Source organism: Physcomitrium patens, chromosome 1 (assembly GCF_059467195.1).
Source record: "Physcomitrium patens ecotype Gransden chromosome 1, ASM5946719v1, whole genome shotgun sequence".
Classification (NCBI taxonomy): domain Eukaryota; kingdom Viridiplantae; phylum Streptophyta; class Bryopsida; order Funariales; family Funariaceae; genus Physcomitrium; species Physcomitrium patens.
The window spans coordinates 25,444,321-25,463,542 of NC_143410.1; the positions used below are offsets into that span (position 1 = coordinate 25,444,321).

The 19,222-nt window shown below is 38.9% G+C and overlaps 2 protein-coding genes across 5 annotated transcripts; both read right to left on the reverse strand.

Moving 5' to 3' along the window:
* Window positions 1-2,412: 2,412 nt before the first annotated feature.
* On the reverse strand, window positions 2,413-5,774 carry LOC112291131 (SPX domain-containing protein 2). Its single transcript, XM_024538179.3, has 4 exons — window positions 4,951-5,774; window positions 4,079-4,235; window positions 3,459-3,701; window positions 2,413-3,230 (listed from the first exon to the last, which is right to left on the reverse strand). Exons 1-4 carry the CDS (start codon window positions 5,560-5,562, stop codon window positions 3,007-3,009), a joined length of 1,236 nt encoding a protein of 411 aa, XP_024393947.1. The 5' UTR covers window positions 5,563-5,774; the 3' UTR covers window positions 2,413-3,006.
* A 7,411-nt stretch (window positions 5,775-13,185) lies between these two features.
* Window positions 13,186-18,164, reverse strand: LOC112286406 (uncharacterized). 4 transcript variants are annotated; one of them, XM_090254584.1, is made up of 4 exons: window positions 18,012-18,156; window positions 17,563-17,776; window positions 15,088-16,112; window positions 13,186-14,622 (listed from the first exon to the last, which is right to left on the reverse strand). In XM_090254584.1, exons 3-4 carry the CDS (start codon window positions 15,414-15,416, stop codon window positions 14,550-14,552), a joined length of 402 nt encoding a protein of 133 aa, XP_090110710.1. In that variant the 5' UTR covers window positions 15,417-16,112; window positions 17,563-17,776; window positions 18,012-18,156; the 3' UTR covers window positions 13,186-14,549. The 4 variants fall into 4 exon arrangements, with proteins under 4 accessions (XP_090110710.1, XP_024384039.1, XP_090110713.1 ...); XM_024528271.3 differs by having other exon boundaries at window positions 17,563-18,164; XM_090254587.1 differs by lacking the exon at window positions 17,563-17,776 and having other exon boundaries at window positions 18,012-18,162.
* Window positions 18,165-19,222: the final 1,058 nt, after the last annotated feature.

Below are 19,222 nucleotides of genomic sequence, written 5' to 3' on the forward strand. Positions count from 1 at the left end.
TTTTTAGTATTTAAGTGTTTAGGATTTATTTAAAATTATATTAGGATTACATTATGATTGTTTAGGATTGATTTAGGATTACATTAAATTTTGTTTATAGTTGGTTTAAGATTTTATTAGAGTTTGTTTAGTATTACATTAGGATTACATTATGATTGTTTAGGATTGGTTTAGGATTATATTAAATTTTGGTTATGGTTGGTTTAGGATTTCACCAGGATTTGTTTAGGATTAAATTAAGTTTTGATTAGGATTCATTTAAGATTTCTATTTTCAATATTTTAAAAGATTTCTTTGATATTTTTTTAGGATTTTTTTATTATATATATATTTTAAGATTAATTTATAATTTCTTTATGTTTATTTTGTGATTTTTTAATGACTTCTTTTGAATTTGATTATAGATTGATAAGCACTGTTAAGATTTAATTAGAGTTTGTTTAGGATTCTATTAGAGTTGTTAAGACTTTGTTATTGCAAATTCTATTTACTTACTACGGCCAGGTATTTAGTACATTTTCTAGCAAACTTTATGGAATATGATAACGGCTACTCATAGATAGTAATCTTAAACTTGGTAGAAAATTTGTATTGATAATTATGTATGGATTTCCAACTCATTTGTTTATTAAATTTTTACTTAATTCCTTGAGTAATTGGTCATGAAAGATATATTGAAGAAGTTGGTATTTTTTGTGAACATAATAAATAAATTTTACATGACTTATGATTACTTCAAAAAGATTTAGAAGAAAATTTTAAAGAAACCCTTAGAATCAACATTATTTAGCTAGATTCATTAGACGACATTACAAATTTTGTTATGCAATTAATCAAAACTAAAATCTTTTTGATTTGGCTTAACTCAATAGTTCTTAAAAGAGATTTAAATGTTAAAATTTAGCAATTTTTGCAAGAGGTCTTTATTAATTACTTGTATTACAATAAACTAGCTTTACTATCCAAATTCATTATGCCTATTTGCATTGCAATTGGTCATACTAAAGGCAATTATGTTTTACAATATATGCTTGCTTTGTGTACTTGAAGCTTCATTCTAAAAGCATAAATCTAGAAGATGTCCATTTCCATCAACAATTGGATATAAGTCTAGCAAAGCAAAAGTCAGTGTTTGATAAGCTAGTATATTGCTTTAAATACATTATTCATCTATTACATGTGTTACTATTTACCATGGATCTTATATTTGATAATATGCATCAAAATCTTATTCATGATTAATTATTAGTTGGCAACACGAATGTGATGCAATTGTGTTACAATGCCAATAAAAATTTTAAGTCAAGAAGATTTGGATTTGTATGAAAATTTTCTAAAAAATTTCACATTATATTGCAAGTGTTTCATGACAATGCAATATGTCATCATCACTTCTTGATACCATAATGGTACACAATGACAACAATGGCATGAAATTTGATAAGACACAATATCTTGAAGATATCTCAAACCTCTTCTTGTTCAAAGACATAGTTGACCCTTGAAACCATTTAGAACATTTAAAACATCCATTTTAAATGACCTAATTTTAAATAGCTCCCTATATATGAAGCTCACCTTGTACCCTTGCTTTCTCATGCTCAAGATTTAGCCAATATTCTAACCAATGTTTTCAGGAAGATTTTTGAAAAACTATTATGTTCTACTTATGAATATGTATTACACTTGGTCACTTGATATTAAGTGGTAAGTTGCATTTATCCAATCAAAATCAACAAGACAAACATGTATTACATTCGATCTTACGTGGCAAGTCCTTGCTATTGCATTTGCTGATCAAAATCAACGAGACAGACAAAGGCAGACTACCAATCAGTCAAGGAATTACGATTGACTGTTAATCTCTGCACGACAATCTTGCGCAGACAAGTATCGTAGGACATGATCTGAATTTCCTTGATTGTTCCGATGCCCAAAAACATAAGATTATGTGAGTGTTAGGGACTGTGATAGTGTTTATAAATACGATAATGATGATACCAAGCTCATCTGCTGCAAGCAGTATGCTCAAGTATGCATCATCAGCGTTTCCGAGGGACATTAGTAAGGTGTCCTGAGCTGACCCACTAAAGGTGACTTTTTAAAACCTACACATTACCCTTCCCAGTGATCACTATTAACAATTTGTTTCTTACGGGCATTGCATAGCACTGAATAACGAAGAATAGTACGACATTTATGAACCCACTCGTAAATTACACAGATGTAAGACCAGACATTTACCACTGACGCCGGAATATAGGTATCTAAAGCTTACAAAATATCATGTTCTTTAACGCATGAGGATTGGAAGGATGCAAATACACCCTGCACGCAAATATAAAATACTGTAGGAAAATAGTCCAGATGGATAGATTGAATTCCAAGAACAGGGTAGATTTACAAAAAAAATGACATGGAAAAAACGAGACTTTCTTTGGGGTTCAATCCCCGTAAAAAGAGTGTAACAAAGGGTCCTTCAAACGAATTTCCACCTAGTGCCTCCTCTGATATGCCCAAGTATTTCCGTTTCACAGCCATGCGACGGTTGTGACCCTGTAGTGCAGGGTTGCGTACCCCGAGACGATCTTCGACATTTTCAACTCGGGACAGCACCACGTATTCCAGGGATCCCTCATTCAACACCATCTATAAATTACGTCCATGAGATCTCGTTGAGAGCTTTAAGGAACCTCAGATGCAGGGCCTGTTCCATAAGAGAAGGTCCCTACAACGAGTTTCGATCCCAGCGTGGTTCTTGCACTTGGATGCAGGAGCGGGTAATTCATATCCTCAACATTCCCCTAAGTAAATATGTTTTCCTGGAGGCTTGAGAGCTATGTTCAATCTGTATCAAAGGACATAAGCTCAGCCAAGATGCAGGTAGCAACCAATCATTGTGTTCCCATACATCATTGAGAGGCTCCAAAATCATGTGAAAAACTGGTCTCAATTCCAGAGACTTCCCTTCTAAAGCTCTGCAAGATCTCTATTTGCTTTTACCATTCAACTGGTACAGGCCATGCTCTCGAATTCCTGTTTCCTGGAGTGGACAGGCAATTTTCTGCCCCAGGATCCCTCGTTGTCAACTATGCCATATCGTTCATCGTTTCCATATAAATTGCAGGGCGGCAAGGACTGAGCACTGACAGTTGAACTCCCTTTCCGCATCTCCTGAATCGTTCGTAAGGCAGCCACGGTACTCTTGAATATGCCTCCAGCAGCATGCACTACAATTGACAAAAATGTCAGTCAAGTATGGGGGTAATGTCCAAATGTTAAACCTGTCTTATAGTTAAGTTCAAATTCAAGTTAAGAAGCTTGTTCCAACTACCTCGTCAGCACAGCGAAACTGAATACAGACTACCACTAAGAAGAACCAACTTACTCATCAAAAGGGATTACAAAACGTCGATAATGTTGAAATGTGTCCAAAAGCATCAAGAAGACGAAGATACCTGCCGGATATGAACCCTCCTGTGATTCACTTTGAGCTTGCCCTGTTACACCGAAAAGTTCGACATCGATGCTCTCTTCAATAGGAACAGCGGGGAAAGTCGATAGAAGAGTCTCACAATCTTTGACAAGTTCCGAGAGAAGCTCTGTGGAGAAGAATGGCTGCAAGAGCACTCGTCTGATGAAAGGCAGACGAAGGACCGTTCCTGTGCGCTTGTCATGCTTCTTCAATATCTTCACCAGCCCTGTACAGTGCAGACAAAGTGACGTTCAAGCAAAAACTGATACAGAAGCATAAGATCACTCCCGAACCCCATAAACTCCTAAAAGATTACAAGTGCGGGTTGAACTACTCTCCGTTGGCAACGTTCGAAAGTCAAGGAAGAGTAATGTGCAAAAAACAAGTTAACATCCTCCAAGTTTACATAAGACAACCAAACAGCTCTAGATTGCACGACTTTGTGCGATTTTTCATCTAATTCTCAAGTTGAATGAAATAGAAAATCCGGGTGATAGGAATCCGGCTCCACTGAAAAATTGGCGTTCGGAGATATGTAGTGGGAACTTGATTCGCAAGTTTTTAATTAACAACCAGAGAAAAAGCAATGTTAGCAAGTCTAACCTGTGTAATTGAGAGTGCTATAACTCTTCATAAGTACCACTTCTCCATGTAACGTGACAAGTCCCGTGCGGATTGTCAGAAAATCCTCATTCCAGTCTCCTTGATGCACTTCTGCATCATTTCGCTGGCGCAACCTCTCCAGTCTGTGTCTCAGCTCCTGTATCACAGAAGTTTAGATACAATATGGATCATAATTAAACTTCGTACGCAGATATCATTACTAGGATTGTTATTGCTATTATTGACTTAAAACGATGGACGCTACTATTTCCTGCTCGGAAGCTCAAAAGCCTGGTGCACGGAAAAGATAAACATGAACGACAAGAAAGAGGAAGATGGGTGACTATGATCACTCTCGCGAATTACAAATTCAATCAAGTCGTATTTCTTTTCAGAACCTACTATAACATAGATATCAAAAGCCCTCCCAGACACCATTGCATGGTTCATACACAACAGCCTCCACCCTGTCACTGAAATAGAACTCATGCATCTTCGTGGGTGTCGCATCACATCCTATGCTCTAACATTAATTATTTATCGCTACTGAAAAGATTCAAATCCGAGGGCAAGGGACAGAAAGTAGGTTAAGTTCCTACATCCTGCCAATGTGCAAGTTAATCGTTCGCTTTGACGAGCATAGACATATGTAAACGTAGGGAGTGCATTTTTTGCGTTGCATATTCTGTAGGGTTTCCCTACCAAGGACCGCATGAGCTCAATACGTGAAACTAATCAAATAAAGCCACTGAGGCAGGCTGTGACGACAAAAACGAAGCGGTCGAGTAAACAATTGCTAAGCCAGATCTACGTCTACATATCAAATTAAGGACGGAAAAGTCTGCAATTTCAAGAGCCATGATTCTACTCACTTGTACACGGATGACGTAGTCTTCTTCTTTCTCCGTGAAAAAGCTGTTGAACTTCTCAAGCTCAACATTCAAGAGGTGCAAAAAATCCTCCTCATCTTTCGTGAGGTCCTTTTCCTCTCCAACGGCGCGAGGATCAACTGGCCTGGAAGCCAAAACCTCCCTCTGGACGGGCAGTGATAACACATTTTCTCTCCCGCTATTGCGTACTACGACCACCTCCTCCCTGCCTCCAATCTTCCTCTTGGTTCCAACACATCCATCACCTCCTTCCCCGCCTACCCCCTCTCCCGCCGCTCCCTCGGTCCGCACGGCCATCCCTGCTTCCCATCTCACCCGCTTGGTCTCCCGCTCTACTCCATCAGCCAGCGGCCAAGCCACCTCCACGTCCCGCGCTGTAATTGACTCCACGGACGGCCGATCGTCACCCTGCTCTCCCTGCCCTGTCTCGGCGTCCGCCTCATCCTCCAACTGCACAAACGCCGCCGTCGGTAACGAATTCTCCTGCAAAATAGTGTTAATCACCTTCTTCAGCTGCTTGTAGGACAAGAACTTGTCCCGGTACTCCACCGGCATCTGCTCCAACAGCATCTGCAACAGCTTCCCATACTTCATCTCTCCACTCTACTCCACCTCTTAATCCTCCAATGCCTTCAACGCGACTCTTGCACCTCGAAGGGATCGACCGCCAAAGCAAAGAAGGAGACACGAGCACAAGAACGAGAACAGAGCAAACAAGTGCGGGACGGGGCGGGGCAGGATTCCAAGGAAGCGAGAGGCGTAATGCCGGAGCGGGGTCGGCTACGGGTGAGGCAAACAGAGACACACACACACAAAGCGGAAATCCGAATATTTTTCGACTTCGGCGTCGGATGGCAGGGCGGCCCACTCCCCCCCCCCCCTGGGGATCTCTTTCCCAGCTCTTTCCCCCGCTCATTCCTCACCTAGCTTGCACCCCAACCTTTGGCGGGAATAAGTTGCTCACTTCAGTTCCAATAATAACTTCATCTACCATTGAAATATGCAGGAATGTTATTACTAAGTGTGATTTTGTCAAAATTGACTTGGTACAGCAAGTTAGAGGATATTAATGCATGTTTCTTAAACTGACGTTGAAATGTAGAACACCAATTGGGATGTTAATATGGTTGTAAAAAATATCATATGGAATCATATAAAAGAAACAAAAATCACCAACTTTTGATAAGTTTTTGTAGCAAATAACTATTTTGGAATGTGATATACTTATATTAAAAATAAAATCAAGCTCCTTCTGACACATCAAAAAATGAATACCATAAAAAAGATAAACTTTTGAGTTTTCGGAGCATATCCAAAAGATCAGTTGTGTTGCTTTTGAGAACCATCAAAAATTACAGGGTGTTTTTGTCTTCTTCAATAAGTACAAATTGAGATTAAATGGCGTATCAAAGATAGTAATTGCATTCAGTGCTCCCAAAACCCTAAAAACAAAGAACTTAGAAAAGAAAAATTAAGATAGAGTATAATTCTACAGAACTGTTAAGAAGTGTTAATATGTACGTTGCTGACAATTTCAATGTGATGATTTGAGTTCAACTTGTTTCTTTCTCTACAAGATGTCAATTTAATGGGAAGCTAGTCTCCCAATCTATCAAATCTAACACAATGGTTACAAGACACTGATGTCCATTTGTACCAGTGGGCAATCGGAATTTAGAATAGTCTCTCTGAATGCTCTACAAAGCCTTACATGCGGTCAGATTCAGAGATTGTTGAGGTGGGTTAAATTCATCCAAGTACAAGCGTTTTTATTTGTTTAATTTATTGTTGTTAAATTGTGGGGTAGGAAATATAATTGACTTCTTTCTTACTCTTGAAACTGAGTCCTGTAAATGAATGCACACATTGCAGACACAGCTTGTCTTTAGGATTCTCACAAGTCGTTTCTTTAATACTTTCCCATATGTTGATGCCACCTACTCTTTTGGAAATAATTACTCCAGATCCTACAGAGTCCTTCAAACTCACCGTGGAATATCCTGTCGAGAAAACAAACACTAGTTGGACAAAATGCCATCGGGCACATGAATAGCGGAGGGTAAAGGTAGGACTCGTTTGCGGTATCAATGGATAGGATTCATGAATATGCCGTAATCTAAATCCGAGGTGGAAAACGCAGCCACTAGCTCCCAAACACCAAGAATAAGAAACCACGACGAAGTGGATATTCAAAGATCCATCGGGGTTTTGCCAGGAATCTCGCGGGGGCGTTCTGCTGCGTGGGACCGCGGTGCAGCTGGCCCAACAAAGCAAAGCTAAGAGGGAATCTGATCGGAGTCGAAGAGCATCGAGAACAACTACTGGCATGGCGAACTAGGCGAGGTCTGGCGAACTAGGCGAGGTCCTACTTCCGAACTGGGACAGCAGTCGCGACTTCGGTGCCAGCACCGCACTGACATATCCCCCTTGTCCCCAGTTTGGCACTGCGCTGAAGGTGCAAGTCCGCATTTGAGGTAGTGGGAGCGCAGAAACAGGCCGAGAATGATATGGCCACAACCCGAGTACCTCCGGTAGCCGGGGACAGGCTAACCTGGGACGCTGGAGGCACTGGATTGGGGGAGAGTTGACGCTCTCACGCAAGTCCTAATCCACTCCTTTTCTACAGCCGTTGCCGTTGGAGGCGTGCTTATCGACGTTGACCGTCTAGCACACTGATTGGGGACTTGCGTCGGGAGCAGGGCATCACTTCCAGCTTCGACGCGACTCGGCATCTCAGCACGAATCCATGTTTCGATGGGAGGGGGCAGTGAGTGGGGTGGGCACTGGAGGAAGCTATATTCGACACACAGAGAGAGAATGAGAGACGGAGCTGAGGGAGGGCCAAGATTCTTTCCGACAGGCAGCTCACAAAGCGTGAACAATGAGGGGGATCGATTGTGAATAGAGTGAGTGAGTGTGTGAGTGTAAATGTGTGTGTGCATGCAATGGGATTCAATGGGGGACCGTCTCCGTGCTTCGAAACGGCGATTGGCAATCCTTTCCTGGGACGAGTCGCTGCACGTTTCTGCCCCTCCTGGCTTTGCTCCTATCTGCCCGATACCCCGCAAATCTCCCAATAGGATGGATGGATGACGTAATGGATGAATGCGCAGATTAATTGATAGGTGGGTGCATGGATGAACGTTTATGTGGATGGATGGATTAATGTATGGATGTACGCATGAGTTTCGTGTCGATGGATGAACTTGAAGATGGATGTTTGGCTATGGTACACGTAGATGGATAGATTTGGATGGATGCGCGTATAAGTGCGTGGACGGATGTATTTGTGGATGGATGACTATTCCCGTGTTTACTAACTGGCTTTGTATTCATCCTTATTTCTTTATTCCTTATGACTGTTCAATACTTGTTGGATCTGTACAAAACTGTTTAGACAAGACTTACCTTTGATGATCAAATTCAAAGTATGACATGAACTTTATTGTCTTTTTTTTCAAAATAATCTCTATAGCAATACCATTTTTGTGCAAGATGTTCAATTTATGCTAATGACATATATGACACATCGTTTTCATCAAGGTTGTTGTCAACAACATTATGATATTAAGAATATTTAGCTTTTAAAATTTGATTTTAACACTCACTTCGAAGATAATATAGTAGAAAGGACCAAATATGATACTTTATTAGCTTCTTGTGCCACAACTACTTAATTTTTTAAAATATTTTTTAATGCTTCAAAAAGACATGATTATAAAAATTCGTGATATAATATTATATATATATATATATATATATATATATTTATTTATATATTTACACACACATACATCCACCCACCAAATAGGATATTTTTTTGTTGAAGATCAACAAGTACTTGCTTAGTTACAACCACATAGAGATTAAGCATAATATGTTGCTAATAGTAAAAAGGCAGCTAAGAGTTAAAGTAAGTTATTGTGGTGGCATCAAGGGTTTAGTTGGATGAGGTAGAAATGGATGTAATATCAAAAGAATGGAAGTTGCCTCGTTGGTGAGCAAACCACCACCTATAAGTAAAGAGTATTCAAAGTAAGAATCATCTTTCTCCACACTTCTCTTAGACTATAGTCCTTGCTCATGCTAAGTGTTTGTAGCTTTTAGACTTCTTTTCTTCAATATTTTTTACTATACCAAAACTATTGTGTCGTATCTATTATATAAGACAACATAGATATAAGATAAAGAGACAAAAATACAATTTGATTGAGATGTAACCTTGAGAACTTTGGAAATGCAAAGTGGTTGAGGTTGTTGGAGTTGTTGGGATTTTGAAAACACCTTCTTTGCCAAAGCCTCCTCTTTGGTCCTTGCACCCTTGAGGAATCCGAACTTGAATTTTATTTATTTATTTTTAGAAAAAACCCAAAAGTTTTTTGTAATCATTTCATGCATTTTTGTTTTTTTCCTAGTTCAATTGTATGCAAAATGTATAGGTTTGTAACCAGGGCAATACTACAATTGAAGTGCACATGCATGCCAATCTTTCTAAGAAAATAGACCAGAAGGTGGAGTGACTTAATTCATTTTGAACCTAATGCTTATATTGATGTATACAAGGTTCTCATTTCTCTAGACATGCTAAATGTTTATGAATGTTGTGAACATTGCTTAAATGTTTTAAAACATAATGTTTATTATTATTATTATTATTATTATTTCCTTCAAGTGTCAATTTTTAAGGTATAAATTTTAAATTACACATAGATTTGTTTTAGATTGTGATTATTCACATGTAGGGTTAAGACAATTTATCAATAGGTGATGATTTTTTATATGACTTCTTTTTGTGATTTAAATTTTTACAAAGAAGAAGAAGAAGATGAAAAAGAGTATCAAGAGAGCACATGGAGTTGCGGTTGGCTATTCAATAAGAAGACGATCTAGAAAGGATCAAGGAAGAAAGTAGATGTCGAAGGCAATCAATTCTAAAAAAATACAAACAATAGCATCAAGAGTAGCAACAACAAGAGACAAAAGTGGACATTTTTGAAGTCCCAACAATTAATGCAAGTAAGTTATTCAATGGAATCAAAAATATTTTATTTTTAATTAGATTTGATATTAATCTAGTCATGCATTTAATTTTTTTCAAGTTCAATATTTTTTTCTTATAAGTATCTTTGATCAGGGTATTTTAAGTTTTGATTTCATAATTTTCAAAGTTGAAATAATTTTAATTTAAAAAAATAAAGTATAGAGCATAATCAATTTTGAGCTAAATTGCAGTTGGTCACTTCGTATCTTCAAGGATAGAGTAGAATCCACCTCTAGCTCTTTATGAAAACAACAAGATGCAAGATAAGGAAGAGACTTTTAATAGCATAGAAATTCATTTGAAGTAGAAAAATGTTATAAATGAAAATGCTTAGAATGAGAGTGCATCAGAAACAAGTGACTTGGGATAGGGATCACCAAAAGTAAATCCATTATACAAATTTCATACTCTTTTGGAAGCTAGAATTCTACGGTTTAGTTGGTGGATTTTCTATCACCCACTTTGAATCTGGATTAGGACCATGAAGAGTGAGATTGCAACCCCCAATCTCCTTGACAAGCTATCAGATCAATGAAACAATATTGATGAATGATGATCTTTGAATTCTAAGTTTTAGAATTGTCTCAGTTATAATTGTACTTTATTATTATTCTTGTTACTGTAATCTAAAAATAAATAAAAAGTTTCGACTATCAAAATTAATAACTTTTCTTTTTTGTAGAAAAAACAAAGGACTTGCATGATTGTCATACAATCAAATTGGTGACATAATTTAAGAATCTTCAAATAATGAAACTGCCCAGTTATCAATGTCTTTTGTCCATGTCATGGCGTCCAAGCAACCAATTGAACTCAATAATATGTCTTTTATCAAAATAATTTAAAATAACAATTGAACCATCCTCAAATTTAAAAGATAATGGATCCAACAATGTGAAGGTAGAAGCTATACAACAAGCAATTATTATCATTTCAGAGTTCAATGTATATATATATATATATATATATATATATAATAGATGTTAATTATACATAATTATTTATTTTCCCTTATTTTGTACATAGGTTCAACTTGGGCTATTTTGTTGGAGTTTGATGTACTAGATTTTATAAGATTGGTGATGCTAGAATTTGACAGTTTCTTCAACTCATGATCTGTTATAAGACGATGGTAGTACATATCCTTAGATAAATCTCCACCTAGAGGATTTTATGACTACAATATTTACTACAGCATTGAGCTTGTCCAACATCCAAACACCTTTGATGTAGGACTCAGTGATAACATGAAGAAAGTCATGCCAAAGATGTTTAGAGCTTGCCATGACAGGGGATTCATAGTAGATAGTGAAGGATAAGTGAAGGGCATGGTGACATTACAAAACATCCTGATGCAATTCTTTTCTCCTGTTGTAGAGCCACCCAATATGCACATGGGTGGATTCTTTGGCACTACCTTAGAATAGACTAATGCTTTCTTGAGCCTTGACTCTATTGTCATGCTCCATTAGAGTTGATTCTAAAACTGTGTGTGTAGATTTACTATAGTGCTATCAAGCAAAGTGAACATGGCACACAATCTACATGGATGATGACTTAGCCAGGATATGTTTTAGTGTTTAGAATTTTATTGTTAGAGAAAGAGAGAGAAAAGAAGTAAATTATAACTGTGATTATGATTCTTTTATATCTTTTTACATGTTTTATAGTTAACCATTGTACACAAGTAAGTGGATTTACTAAGCATGCTTGAAATTTCACAATTGGAATTTGAATTGTTTATCATTTGTCTTTTTGTTATTATTTTGCACTCTTAAGTGTAACTTTGTTATTATTTGGTTGTTGGAGGTTATTCACACACACACTTAATATGCTTTGTATCATTTACTATATTAATCACTTAACTTCTTCTTTTTTCCATCATTTTTACACATATATTAAAGGAAATATGTTTAAGTTATTAGTATTCAACATAACCATTAAAATGGTATTAGTTTTCTTTGCTTCAAAACTAATACCATTTTAATGGTTATGTTGAATACTAATACCTTTAAAAACAATTGTATTGATACATTTGACTTTTAAAATATTTATCATTTCAACTTCCATTTGGTCCATGCAACTTCAAATCATTATGCTTTTTGATTACATTTTATGTTATGTTGTACCTTTGCATAATGTCAATCCTTCTTGTATTTACACCAAATATAATGATGATCAAAGGCAGCATATTGAATCTTGTCTCATCAAATTATTTTACCTTATTTTCACTGTACACCCCTACTGTTCACATATCTCTTTCTAATCCAAATATGTAGCTTGATAAAATTTGATGATTTAAAACTTATCATTATTATTACATTATTATTATCATCATTTTCATGTGTCTACCTTCTAAATAATTGTATTCTTAATGTAAAATTAGATAGCTTGTTCAAGTTTAAACTTCAATTAGTGTTTTTCTGCTGTGTTCTCTAATTCTTATTTGCTTTGAGCTTGTTCAAATTTTCACAATTAGTATTATGGAACATGAATTTATTCATTGTTCAAACCTTTCACACATTTGTGCTACTACAAAGCAAAGTATTTTATTAGTCTCTCTAGATTTATAACAGCATCCTATTTGCATTCATTGGGGGGGTTTTTGTCCTCAACAAATACCAAATCAACAAAATATCCACCTACCAAACAAAGACCAAGAAGGTAATTCTTAATTCATGTATACGCCACCACACCCCCTAATTCATGTAAACTTTTTGAATGTCATAGAGAGGCACTATGATCTTCACATTTTGCAATACATCAAATGATACTTTGAAAACCAAAACATAGTTTTCTTTTGTCACTGCATGCTATGGATACGCCGAAATTAGATATTGAGTTGTGGCGTCAATATGAGTTAATAAGTACGACAAGCAGTATATGTCATCACTATTAGAGCCCACTGTACACAGTCCACAGCGACACCATTGCATTATGTTATCACTCATGATAGAGCAGTGCAGAAAGAGCTGCGTGGGAAAGTTTCCCGAACCTTCTTTTGCACTTAAAAAAATACACAGAAAATTGCATAGCTAGAATTGGGGGCAGACATGCAAAGAGAACATCTGGAGCCTTTATACCTTTCGACTCCCATACAGTATCAAAGGTAAGGATTATTCAATACACACATTTCCGGAAGTCTAGTAGTTAATCAAGAGATTCTGAGTAGCAAATACCTCTTAAATTGGTGAAAAACTTTATTTCATACCGCAAAAATGCACTGACAGCATTGGTATGAAGAAACTAGAAACTGAAAATGATACTACGATTCTAATTAGTTTTTTTGGTAGCAGTCGTCATCCTTGAGAGTCTGTCACAAAAACTGTTCAGATTGCCCTGTCAATAAATCCACTGCCGTTGAAGATAGTCCATTTATAGAGATGTGGTTCTTCACTCAACTCTTTACCCTTGTGCTAGCATTACGAGTGCTGACCTTGCGATTCGAATTAATGAATACAGCGCTGATGCAGTGAAACCGCCCATCAACTCATCGTGATACCTGATGCCGAGGGGGTTCTGAGGCTAGCAGACCAAGTCTCCTTAAAGAATGCAAATACAAACACAGCTGTGAACCCTGACTCGCAGGCAAGGCATCTGCTAAAAAGTCGTACATGACCACATCCTAACCATCGACGGATTCTTTCCGACCAACCCCGCTAAGGAAACAAGCAACAAACGCTCATCTTTGAAAAACATAAAAACAACATTTACATGGGATTGCTCCAGCTACAAAGCGACTGAGGAAGTTGGAAGAATCACGTGCACTCATTTATATGTCTACAATCATGCTAGACTTTCCCATCCTGGACGAGACTTCGCGGGCCAATACCGGTGGAGCGCCACAGGTGCTCAAGGATAGCACCCCACGTTGCCTAACTACTCGAGCTTTCCAACCAAGTATCACACTTCCACTTCTCTATCTGTCACCGACCAGCAAACAGCGGGCTAAACTGCAGCACATCTAGTCTCAGTCGGCAACTCAGTTGATTGCCACGTACCGCTCCGTTCTCATACCCGTTGCTTTCCACATTGGGTGCACGTTCAAAACTGCTGTATTGGTTCCTGATTCGCCATGAAGCATGGCACAGTGAGAAGGTATCATGCATGTCGAACGGTCAGACTCCGCTTATCATACCCAGTCGCCGTCCAGCGTACTAGCTCAAGGACACCGAGTTCCGAGCTGGAATCTTGGAAATTGTCCCAATTCTTCTTACCAGCCAGCTTTCTGCAAAAATCCACGGCTCCTCTGAAAAAGGACTGCCTGCTTCTCCTGGACAGCGCTTCTTGTAAATACTCCGTCCTTAACAAACAAGGATGGTTATGGACAATAGTCCACCCCATGGACAAAGAGGGACCGTTCAACCCCGCTTGAAACTCCGTCCCGGCTTTCCTCACAATCCATAAAAGGTCTGCTACGGTACATGCTGTCCTCCCAATGGGAACTCCCAGCAGAGGGTCATACAAATACACGCACTCAAGTAATGAAACCTAGCCAGATCTTCTTTCTCCAAACCTTAGATCCATTACACTACAGCTGTCATTGAATCACGCATGTGCAGGCCTGTGAAGAATCCTCGTCGTCAGAGTCTTCAGAATCATCCGAATCGCTACTGTTCCACATACAAACAAGAGCACGTCAAAGAAACAACCGTTAATACACAGATTATAAATCCTATGCAAAGAACACTGTCTGAACTATACAATAACGTTACCGAGTTCGACCCAAACCATCTACGGTATTGTATGGCTCTTGAATGTATCTTAAAAACTAGTACAAATCCACGATTCTTCAGCATCTACAATATGACGGCATTCACACCCCATGCGCATGCGCTGCAATTAGTAAATACTGGAATTCTAACACCCCTAGCTCGGCTGCAAAAGAAAAGCGGAAAACTCTCTTACGGTTCCCACGCACAGCACGACATGCAACTCCCACTATCCTGGATCTGGTTCACCATTCCTCTACGGCAAAGTCGTGCAACGTTTGATCGACATCACCACTGCAAGGACTCATAAAAATTAAATAAATAATTTTTTAAAAATAAAACACATGCGAAGAAGGGGTGTCTTACCTGGGCTCAAACTCAAAAACTTCCGTCAAGTCCTTCCCATAGTTATCAAGCCATTGCACTTTCGTCCCCCTCTCACCTTGGCCTTGAACACGCTCGCCAATAATGTCCTCCGACTCTCCAAATCTATCTTTGCCATCCATGGTAGAAGATCCATTGCCGGGATGAGAATTGGAAGGTATCGAAGTCTTATGTTTCAAATTACTCTTGCCTGGTAATTTCTGGGTGGAACCTAAGGCACAACCGTTGGACTGGGCGACGAGTCGATCGCTGGATCCGAATCCAGGTGAAGGCAATGGAGGAACAAATGTTATAGGTGCAGAGGGGGCCATAGCAGCATCCCCGTGCACTGCCGGCGGGTGTGAAGCCTCTTTGCACCGTCCAGAGGCTTCCTTCGACCGGAATCCACAACAAAAACAACCCGACCCGGCAGCGCACCCTCCAGGGGTGTCCTTGTCTGGCGCCAGCGAGGAGAAACTTTGGTTCCCCTCGCTCTCCAAATCCTCTCACCCACCCCTAATCTCCCTTCCGCTGGCCCTCTTGCTCTCATCAATCTCCCTCTCTCTGTTGCATACAACCTATCCCTTCCCACGGCTCATAAACTACACAAGCCCTCAGCTTTCCTCACACTCCCGACACTGAGCCTCAACCTGGACTGATTATGCTGTTATGAACGCCTTCTACCCCCCTCCAACCACATTCCTACGCTGTAATGTCCATCTCAATCTCCATATCAAGATCCCTCTGCTACACAACATGCTGCGGGGATCCACTGCAAAATTTATCATACCATGGATGTAGCTGCAATGCCTTCATGGTCTTAGAGCATCAGAGTGTCAACCAAAAAAGGTACTATCATCCCCAAAATGAAAGTGAATCCAGAGCTACGGAAAAGGAGTAAAAGAACCAGGACGCTGCATTTGGCCGGGATCAGCTAAGCTCCGCAATCTCAGGTATAATCTTGGCACTGAGAATAACTTTCTCTCCGCACTACATTGCGCAACAGCAAAAATCCGCCCCGACTCTACCTGCAAGTAAAAAGCAGTGATACCCGTAAGAACACTCCACAGAGCACCAGCTAGCTACCCATTCCTCAAACTAACATCCCATCTCACAAGGAATAGTCAAAGAAATGTTAAATGAGCTGCGAAGAACCAAGTTGCAGCCCACACGACATCATTGTTAATACTCAAGTCGTAACTACATAATTCTACATGTCCCATTCCTCGAGCCATACTCAACCGCCACAACTACACAATTTAAAATTTCTTGATAGAGCACTCACAACCGCACACTGGAGACGGATTAAGCAATACCCAACGAATTCTACCTTTCATCTCAAAATACAACTGTCAAATCACCAAGACAAACAGAATAAGAAACAGTGAGCAACGGAGAACCAGGAGAAATGATTCATTTCGGCAAACAAACCGCCATTCAATCTCGATATTTCGTGATCAAGAAAGAGCTCCAACTCAAGTGTGCATAAAATTAAGCTTCTCCGCATAGATTTCGACAAAATTACCATTGTTTAAACATTATTCCAGCGCACCGACAAAGAGTTTTCCAGTCCGTATCATGATTCCAGTACAGAAAGAAGGAAAGAAAAAAACTAGGGATCTGCGTGCACATGTACTGTGTTGTTCATCAATCATCACTGTACTTAGCCAAGATCAAACCAGATCGCTTCACTCAAACTATACATGCCCCAATCTCTCACTAAGATCCCCTGCGAAAGTTGAGAACTCGTATATCACACACCCAACGTCCAGCCTCTACTCCTCCTGCTCTCTAAGTCTCCAAATACATGCAATTCCATAAATCCCTACTCACTGCTACAGCTAATATTTACGTTACAGCAGAGCTCTGGCATAAACTCGAGCATTACAGTAGCTTGCAAGATTTTCATCATCATCTTGTTGCAGTTCCAAACTAACTATCCAAAATCTCGGGCTTGGAGGATGCTAGGCAACGTCAAAATGGCAACACCCTAAAACGTAGCGCCTATACGCCAAAACATCCCTCAGCGCGCCCGACAGAAAATAGGACTTTTTCAACCTGCAGTACTGTAAAACGATACGTCTAATCCGGACAGCCACAAGCAAGACGCAAGGCATCAGGACAAGGTTAAGCAAAGCAACAGAGGACAATGTTTACTCACGGTGCTACCTAACCCCCAGACACGGACATTCCCCAAACGAGTCGAAGACGGCAAGTGCAAGGTGTGGGGGACGAGCACGACAGATTGGGGGGGGGGGGGGGGGGAGAGACCTGGGCAGAATCCAAAAGAGAGCTCAGAGACAGTCGCTGTCTACGGGTTTCATCGTCAAGACTGGTACAGAACCTGTCACCACTCCACACTAGCTTTGCTATCTCACACAGTCAACCGCAGATACAAATCCAAAACCATTGAAGTCCTCGCTAACACAAGACATCTGGGAGTAGACTCCGAGAAAATTTCAAGTAACTTCCACTCACCATGCCCGAAGTTTCGGAACGCTATGCGATAACGTGGAACAGTAAGCCCGAGAGCCACGGCCAAGGGCTACAAATCAACCAGCATGAAGAGTGATCAATCCACCAGCTTCCGTCGCAACATCTCGATGGCAGCTGGAATGCAAGACTGTCATACCTCCGCCACTGGTCCGGCACGCGCAGAAACGACAGAATGATACCAACCCAGCAGAAATCTCTGATCCTCCCCCCAAAAAAGCTCCAAACCAATAAAAAAAAAAAAAAAAAAAAAAAAAAAAAATGCAACAAGCTCTCTTAGAGAGCTGAGGTACGCTAGAGCTCGCGCAATCGCTAGGGCAACAGCCAAGTTGAAAAAGTCGAAGGAGCACAGCAGTGAAAAAGACATTCGAGTGCAGAGGATAATGCCACACAGCTTTCGCGAAAAGACGAAGAAACGAGAAAAGACATCGCACCGCGACGGAGTAATTGCAATACTGGTCGCATGAAGACGGGAAACGCCGCGGCGCGGAGAAACAAGCGAAGAGAAGCAGGAGATCGTGAAGAGATGAAACCCTAAGTGGAGCGCATGGCCATGGCCATGGAAACACGGAGACGAAGGCAACTACCGAGTGAAGATGGAGTCGAGCTGCACTGTCTGTCTGTCTGTCTAGGGTTTGGATGACACACAGGGTTTGGATTATTTCATCCATCTATATCCACTGCCACGTCTTCATTTTTGGCGCGCTGCAGTCCCAGCACATTCTACTGTTGTTAAGAGCTGACACATCACGAGTATCAGTATGTGTAGTTTATTTATATTAATACAAAATATATACGGAATTTGTTCCTCCTTTTCATACATCATAGATTTTGTTTTTTTTTAAATGCGTGTGTATGGGTATGTATATAAGTGTGTAGAAGCATAAAGTGCATTACAGGTTACATTTTTGTCTTTTCACTTAAAACAATCGTTTTCACACTTTGTTTTTTGTTTTTTTTATTTGATGTTTTATTATCATTACATTTAAAATGTCTGAAAAACTGTATACATATGCTCACTAAAATGAGTTATAAAATAGCATAATTACAAATTTTATTTTTTGATTCTTTAACATATATATATATATATATATATACATAATGCATATGTGTTGTAATTTGTGAGGTTTGTATGAAAGTTATATACAATATGATTTACATATGTATCCCCAAAAAATAATAATAATAAAATAATAATGTAAGAATTGATTAATAAACTAAACTCACATATATTTTTATGTAATTTTTTTTTAAAAAAATGTGTTTTTTAAAATTTATTTTTGAAAAAATAAATAATAGAAAAATAATTGGAGTATTAAGTGGAAAGGTAAACAAACAATGTTGGATATGAAAAGGGTGGAAGCATATTTAGAGGGGCAAAGACATAAAGAGAAAAAAAGGGTGGAGAAGGTTGAAAGGGAATCTAGAAGGATAGAGAGGTTTGAGTTGATTCAGATTTAAAAAAAAAAAAAAAAAAAATACATTTTTAAACTCAAATCATTCTTGAAATCATATTTTTGATGCAATTATGCTGATAACATAATTTGAATATTTACATAGTGCAATTTATTCAATACATGTTTATGCAAGAAGATAAAATTTATGATTAGATATGGTTTTATATCACGTTTTAATAAATAATCTT